We start from the raw sequence: 8450 nt of genomic DNA, 5'->3' as shown, positions 1-8450 counted from the left end.
ATCTTTGGGCCAAGGCGATTGCGCCGCTTACAAACCATTTCTCCTGCTTTTGAGAACACCCTCTCACAGGGCACTGATGATGCCGGCGTACATAAAAATGTCATTGCAAGTTTGTATTCTTCAGAAAGAAATTGGAATAACCCGACAGAAGAATGATCAATAGTGGAAACGAGAACGGAATAATAATGATAAGATCAAACTGATCCCACACGGGAGAAAACTTCCTTTTCCTTGGTTGATCCATAGTTTTCGATGACAAGCCAAAAACCAACGCAAAGCAAACAACACAAACTATCTCCATCCAACAAAACCCACAAACGTGTCGATACATTTTCTGTTTATAAATACAATTTGGCAGGTTCACAACCAAACGACACAGGAACTGTATTGGTCACGTGGTTTTCATTAAAGAGATACGCGCACCGACACGGGGCTTTGCCTTGTTTCAGTGTCGTCAGACCCATCACTACCTCGGAGCTACTGCTACCTACCTTCACTTGTAAGACTAAGCTAACTAACTTACCTGCAACCGGCCTACCATAAGCAAAGATCCTGAACTTACCTGTTCATCTCTCTCTCTCCTCCAGATCCTGTACATAGCATCAACTGGCACTGTAAATAAAGCTCACTTACCTTTTGCTAAACTGTCCAATGTCTTCCGTTCCTCGAGGTACTCACCTTTGACAAAGACCTGTAAACCTAATACTCTTTATCTTCACTGAATCAGTTCGACTGAAACAAAGATGAGAAAATCAGCCGAGTCCGACGGATCAAATCAACCAGAATAATAAAGAATCATCAATATAACATTTCCTCTGCTGTAGGAGACAGAGGTGGAACGTTTAACCTTTTAAATATATTTAAAGTTGAAGTTTTTGTCTTCCTACTTACAGTGCAGGACATGTATGAGGACAGATGTGAGATGTGCAGTGGGAGTTGCAGATGGGCTCAGGGTGGGGCAGGAGTACACCAGGGATCAGATTTGAGCCCCTTCCTGTTTGCAGCGGTGATGGACAGATGAGGGTCAGGAGTCCTCGTGGATGTTACTTACAGGTAACATCTGTAGTGAGAGTAGGGAGCAGGTGGAAGAGAGTCTGGAGAGGCGGAGGTCTATGAAGGCAGGAAGAACCAGAGAAGGTTCATGGATGTAGTGAAGGGTTGGTGGACAGAGATGATGATGATGATGATGAAGGCTGTGAGGTGGAGTTTCTGTGGACCAGGTGGGCCTCCCTCAGATCCCAGGAGTCCTCATCAGTCTGTGGTGGTTCAGGTGGAGGTTCAGGTGGAGGTCAGGGTCAGCTCAGGCTCTCTCAGGTCTCTCAGCAGAGCTTTCAGGAGGCGGTGATTGTTACAGATACTCATCACTGAATCATGAAGACGGCTCAACATTTGTCCCACATCCATGGTTAATGACTCTACGTTCGTCCACAGACCAGAGCTGGCCTGGTGGAGGTCGATCACATGACTCTGCACGTCCAAACCATCTCAGTTTGTCAACGACACCAGTGGTGTCTTGTTAACCCGACAGAGTTTTTTCATTTTATAGTTTCCATCAAGTACTTTTAAAGTAAACAGGTAATAAAGCAGCCAAGGTGGCAGAAAGTTCAGCTCAATAACTGGTTTTAAACAACAGAAGTTTGTTTTTATCAGCTTCACACCGACCCATCTAACTCCTTTAAAGTATGTTTCCCACACTCAGCTCTGTCTCAGGAAACATGAGTGACATCTTTCACACCTGCAAACACACAACCCTGTCTCACAACCACAGAAACAGAAACAACATTTAGTATAAAACCATAAAAGGCAGGACAGGAGTAAACATGTAACTCAAAGGCAGCTCTTATTTGTTAGAAACAATCTGTTGAGACTGTCCTGCTGCTCAGCTCTTACAGTTAGCTGTAAACTCAGTTTAATTTCTTTAAAACCAGGAGCAGCTGTTTGACATTAAGGCCCAGTTTTAGTCTCATTGAAACCCCGTCTGTGAAAATAACTGAAGTTGTCAGAGTTGTCTGTCCTGTTGTTCTTTGTCTGCAGCTTCTGAACCTGTTGGTTCAGGTCACTGATCTGGAGTCAGCCAAATCAAGTCCAACCTCCTGACACAACAACATGGAGGAAATGGAGCCTCCTCCTCTGACTCAGCCTGAAAGTGAAAGTTATTCACAGAAAAACAGTTTAACATGTGACCCGTCTGCAGCTGCTTGTCAGAACCTGATCTGAACAGAACCAGGCCCGCTAACAGTCGGGTTCAGAGTCTTTTCAGGGTCCAGTTAGGAGTCAGAAACATTCATCTGTTCAGGGATTTCACACATTTAATCCTTGGCTTTATTTACTCTTTGCTTTCCTTCATCTGATTCTTGTTTTAAATAAAGATTTTCTGGCCTTTTGTCTCTCTGTTCAGAGAATAAAATGTTTGTTTTATTTCTCCTGTAGTTGTTTAGTTTGAGCAGAAAGCCATCATCTAATGAGGGAACCGTGAGCAGAGACAGATGAAGACAGTCTGAGGACACAGCGGGACACCAGATGAAGACAGTCTGAGGACACAGCGGGACACCAGATGAAGACAGTCTGAGGACACAGCGGGACTCCAGATGAAGACAGTCTGAGGACACAGCGGGACACCAGATGAAGACAGTCTGAGGACACAGCGGGACACCAGATGAAGACAGTCTGAGGACACAGCGGGACACCAGAACCACCAGCGTAGAACTTCTCAGCTCTTAGTGAAGTTTAGGTGGAGTTAAGAGGAGAAAACCAGCTTTGTTGACCATTTGAGCCGAGCCACACTCAGGCTGTGTTCCTGATGACTCTCAGCTACTACCACACCATCTGGAAACCTGACGGCATTATGTCTGCTGACTTTCATTAGCTGTGGCGGCCATCTTGACCTGGGTTGTCCTCAGATGGTTAATTTCTAGGTTTGTTTCTCATCTGTCCAGAGGTTCAGGAGAGATCCTGACAGCAACAACATTATCACCCTTCAGCTCCAGCTGGGCGAGGGGAATCCTTCTTTGTGTTCTTCTAAATAAATATTGGATCGTCTGGTTTCTGTGACTGGATGGAAACAGATCTTCTGTTTGGTGAAATGAAAGCAACAAATCAAACCTCAACCTGCTGCCCTCAGAGGACTGAACACAGTCATTTCTGCTGAAGTCACGTGCTTTACAGGAAATGAAGGAAGCTGTTGGACAACATTTACCTGTGCAGGTAAAGTGGGTGTGGCCAGCAGCCGTCTGTTTCTGACTGAAATCAGATGTTTTCTCTTCATGCTGGAAGTCAAACAGCTTCTCTTTGCTTTTCTCAGCCCAACAGGACCCAAGCAGACTTCATGTGAGTACAACCAATACAGATCCACACAGATCCCACAGATCCACACAGATCCACACAGATCACACAGATCCCATAGATCCACACAGATCCCACAGATCCACACAGATCAAACAGATCCACACAGATCAAACAGATCTATACAGATCACACAGATCCATACAGATCAAACAGATCCACACAGATCAAACAGATCCACACAGATCAAACAGATCCATACAGATCACACAGATAAAACAGATCCACACAGATCAAACAGATCCATACAGATCACACAGGTCACACAGATCCACACAGATCAAACAGATCCATACAGATCAAACAGATCCCACAGATCCACAAAGATCAAACAGATTTATACAGATCAAACAGATCCACACAGATCAAACAGATCCATACAGATCAAACAGATCCTGAAAATCTCTTTGACTTTTGACTGACGGGATTCTTGTTTGTTGTTTGTAGAAATGATTCGATGCACGAAGCTGGAGGCTGATGTTTGCGTCACCAGCAGCTCCACCTTCCTCCACCTTCTTCTTCCGGACACGTGACTTTGGAACAAGAACGGAAGCGAGGCGCCATTTCGTTTCGGCTGCGTTGATTTCAGTTCTGTCTTCAGTTCGATGGGATCTAATAGGTGTTAGTTTTAAAGTGCAGCTCTGGTTCTGTTAGTAATAAAGGATTGTGTAGTTTTAGTCCGTTTCTGAGAAACTGGTTGAAGAGGAAATGGCTGCATTCCAAACTGCGTGTTGGATCAGGACTCTGCTGTTGGTCGGCTTCGTCTCATCGGTTTCTGCAGGTGAGTTTACCTGGAGGAGGATCAGAGCCACCGTGGGAAGAAACACCGGAGTTCTGGGTTTAAAGTAAAACTCTGGGTTAACCCAGAAATGACGTCACGGTGGCCCCGCCCCTCCCTGCAGGCTGAGCTGTGAGCTCTGAATGTGTTTTGATCATTTTATCCAATATTCACACTGTTTCCAGTTTCTTCTTCTTTATTGGGGAACTAAAGGTGCAGTTAGAGATACTGCTGTAAAATAAACAGGTGGTACCCTAATTACTACTTTATTCCACTAACAGTTAGGACTCAATAACTGGTGAATAACTCAGGTGTTGAACTGGCATGACTAAAATGTATTTAATAATATTAATTATTAGTAATATTAACTGAATCAATCAGTGTTTAACCTTGATAAGGACAGATAAAACCTCCCAAAATACTGAAACACCTGCTCTCCGTCCTCACACGGGATCAGGAAGATGCACGGAGGAAGAGAGTCAAAAACAGCCAAGAGTCCATCTTAAAATCAAAACACATTTATTCACTTTCAGCGCTGAAAGGGAGACGTGAGAAAAAGACCCTTACTGAAGTTCAGAGCACTCAGCCTACGTCTCAATCTAACTTCCTGTTCGATGTACTTTTGTTACTCAAAAAGCAAAACATCAGTCCCATCTGGTACTTTTCCATTCTCCTCATGGAGAGCCGCTTCCTGGATTTCATGACATCATCTCATCATGTGTTCTCTATGACCTGCTGTTATCCTTTACATTGTTTCTGGGCTCTGAACTCTAGTAAAAAAAAACTTCATGGTCTTACATTTTATATAACTTTTATATAACTTCACAACCTGCAGAACAGGAGGAGGGTTATTATTAACTGACTGGCAGCCAGTTCTTCATGACTCCACAGCTCCAACCTACAGGTAGATTACAGGTGTCAGGGTCCGACGGACCAAACCACTGTCAGGCTAATTGGGGGGGGGAATTATTAAAAGGTATGAACGCATTGTTTTACCTAAATAAATGGTGGATATGTTTTCTCTTTTTATGTTGCTTAAAAGTCTGGTTTCCTCATTTGATTTATTGGGGGGACTTGAGCTCATTTTAGTCCAGTTCAGAGACCAGTGTCCTCTCAGGTCTGATGTTTCTGTGGAAGTGAAGAGTTTCACTCTGACCTTTGACCTCTCTGCTCTGTGTTGTTTCCTCTCCTGCAGATCAGATAATCATCACAGCTGTAACTGGACAGACCATCACTCTGCCATGTGGAGCTCCTGAGAACAGAACTGTTATAGTTGTAGAGTGGAGCAGAACTGATCTGGGGTCAGATTATGTTCTTCGATACAGAGATGAGCAGTTTCAGACAGAACTCCAGCATCCATCTTTTAAGGACCGGGTGGATCTGCAGGACAGACAGATGAAGGATGGAGACGTGTCTTTGGTTCTGAAGAACGTGACGATTAATGATACTGGGACATATGAGTGTCGAGTTGTCCAGAGAGGAGAACGTGAGAGGAAACTCATCCGCATCATCTACCTGGATGTTTCTCCTCCAGGTGAGTTGTGTCAGAGTGTTTGTCTGAAGCAGCTTCCTGATGTTTGTTGTTGATGAGACTCTGTAGAAAGCAGCTGCTCTGAGGTCAGGAGATAATGTGTGACAGCAGCTTGAAGATCATCACCTACCTGACAGCTCACACTCACACCTCGTTCTCTGCTGCAGGAGGACAGGATCAACAAACAGGAGGTGGAGGGAACCAGGGTGGAGGAGCAGGAGGACTGACTGCAGCTCTGGTAGTTCTTGCTGTGGCTCTTCTTATAATTCTTGCAGTGATTCCTGTTATTGTCTGGAAGAAGAAGAATTCCTCTCCTCCTCCTCCTCTCCTCCTCCTCCTGATGAAGAAGCAGAAGACCTCCAGACGCTCAGACCCAAACGTGTTGACAGAGTTCCTGAAGGAGCAGCAGACAGAGCAGAGTTCTGTTGAACCCAATCCTCTGTCAGAGAGAACAGCTCCAACATGTTTGTTGAGTCAAATTTAGAAGAGAGGGGGTAGGAACCATTCTGAGGAACCATCCAGTGATAACCTGGTGACACAGGGACCAGAAGAGGGGGCACAGCACTGAAATGCTGTGGATGGTGCAATCCAGCCATGAAAGAATCTGTGCAGGATTGACATTTTACAAACATCACAATAGTTTGGACTCTGTTGCTTCTGAGACGGTGCTGGAGGTTAAGCTTTTGGAGAAGTGAGCTGACTTCTCTAAAAGGCGTGGCCCAAACTTTTCTGATCTGTGACTTTGTCATGGTTTGACTGGTTTGCAACAAGTGTGTAGACTTTGTTTGATTTCCAAATGTTAATGTTAACATTTGTCTTGAGATTGATAAGATCATTGAAGAGATAATGTGAAACATTTGGTTATTGTGTCTTTATGGCATCATGAGAAAATGCATTTGTTCAGGTTAGTAGTGTTTTACTGTTATACTAACTTATTTACAAAACAAACACAGGATGTACTCTGACATGATTGTAAATCTGATTTTTTGTTTTGTATTATTTGTTTTCACCTGAAAGAATGATCTGAAAAAATAACCTGAAAATAAAGGAAGGAATTAAGGAAAAGGATTGTTTGGTCATTGAGTGGAATCCAGTGAAGACTGAGTGAATGTCTATCCCTGTTAAGTGGGGAAGGACAGAAAGACTTGACAATGTTCCTCTGGTTCTCTACATTCAGCTGGAGAACAGTTTGGAACAAAGTCAGGAAGGAACACAAAGAACAAAAAGAAACTGTCAGTTCTACCAGAACTCACCCAGAACATTAGAGAACCTTTGAACAAGCAAAAAGACTGAAGACCTGAGGACAGACAGGAGACAACCAGGCTGGACATGGACAACAATCAGACATGTTCCTAACCACGTTTGTTTTAAAATAATATTTCTCTATCATTTATTATACCTGTATTAGTTTAAGAGCGTAGTGAACAGTGACTAAATAAATGATATCTTTGGTGCTGAAAGTATCGTTGCTCTTTGAAAGAGAAGAATCTAATATCGTCCAAGCAAAGACAGATTTAATAACTCTGTAAAATCTGTAGATGTCTGACATGATGAACCCACTCCTGTCCCTGGTTTTATAATTCATGAGTGAAACATCAGGTCTGAAGGGATTCACCACAGAATGATGGAAGAACTGGTTCCTTTTCTCTTTCTGATCAGGTCTGAGGTCCAACCAGCAGCGTTTGTGTGTCTGAAGTGTTTATCCTGGCAGCTACTTTTTATTCCAGGATGAGTCGGAGGCTTTTCAGTTTTATTTTTATTGTTCCAGCTGCTGTTTGGATGTTTCAGGTTCTTACGATGTAATCCCATAGAGTTTGTGGTTTGATCTGCTAAACGTCCCTGTTTCATTTCACTGATTCTACATCAGCCGACAGGATTAACCAGCAGTCCAACCTGATTCAGATAATCCTCTTCAAAGCCTTTAACTGCAGGTTGAACACAGAAACTACATGTCTGACAGCCGTCCTGTTGAGCTGCTGGGTTTCAGACAGTCAGACACGCTCACAGCTCAGGAACTTGGACTTCCTCACTCTGATTCATTTAGTTGTAACCAGGAGGTGGTTTGAAGGAACATTTTTATTTGGTTTCTGCTTCTTTGTTTCATGTTATTATCCACTTGTTTACCTGCCACGCCCATCTGCACCTGTTCTCAGTTGTTATCACTCACCTGTGCCCACTTCCCCTGATCGCCCTCGGCTGTTTAAAACCCGGTCATTTCCTCCGTTCACTCGCTGGTTCATTGTTGCTTGGTCGCTCATGCTCACGGTGCTCTGTATTTTTGTTGTTATTAGTTTTTTGCTGCCACGTCAGCTTTTTGTTTTTGTTTCCTTATTTTTAAAATAAATTTTCATTTATTCAAGATGGTTCTGCGCTCTGGGTTTATCTCGCTTTCCATCACTCGTGACACCAACAGTCTTTGTAAAATAAGATCGGGTTTTTATTTGAGACAAAGATTCTTCTTGTGTTTCTCAGGTTGTTGTGTTTTTATTTAAACCTTACAGACATTAAGCAGCTCTGTGTTGGTGTGGTTCTGACTCAGGTTCTGGAGGACCGGGAGCAGAACTAAACCTGTTAGATGATCAGACATTGTCTCATTTTTAAATAAAGTTAAAATAAAAACAACCTCCTGCCCTCACGCCGTCCTCCATCTTGTGTCACAGGACGAGCATCAGACACAGGCTCCTCCTCCTCCTCCTCCTCCTCCTCCTCCTGCTCCTCCTCCTCCTCCTCTGAAAGTGAAAGTATTTTGAACAGAGCTCCTCCTTCTCCTCATCCTCCTCCTGCTCCTCCTCCTCCTCC

The 8450-nt window shown here is 43.7% G+C and overlaps 1 protein-coding gene across 3 annotated transcripts in view; it reads left to right on the top strand.

Annotated features, from left to right (window-relative positions):
* Window positions 1–3770: 3770 nt before the first annotated feature.
* Window positions 3771–8450, top strand: part of LOC108228307 (programmed cell death 1 ligand 1-like) — a 15621-nt gene continuing 10941 nt past the window's right edge. Inside the window, exons 1-2 of one of the 3 annotated variants that reach the window (XM_017403852.3) lie at window positions 3771–4123; window positions 5316–6105. In XM_017403852.3, the coding sequence (XP_017259341.1) occupies window positions 4051–4123; window positions 5316–5707 (465 nt within the window). In that variant the 5' untranslated portion in view covers window positions 3771–4050 and the 3' untranslated portion in view covers window positions 5708–6105. Of the gene's footprint in view, window positions 4124–5315; window positions 6106–8450 lie in introns of those variants that run through there. The other 2 variants (XM_037976626.1, XM_037976627.1) reach the window with 2 other exon arrangements.

This window comes from Kryptolebias marmoratus, linkage group LG7 (assembly GCF_001649575.2).
Source record: "Kryptolebias marmoratus isolate JLee-2015 linkage group LG7, ASM164957v2, whole genome shotgun sequence".
In the NCBI taxonomy this organism is placed as follows: Eukaryota; Metazoa; Chordata; class Actinopteri; order Cyprinodontiformes; family Rivulidae; genus Kryptolebias; species Kryptolebias marmoratus.
This window is presented reverse-complemented; position numbering and strand designations above follow the sequence as displayed.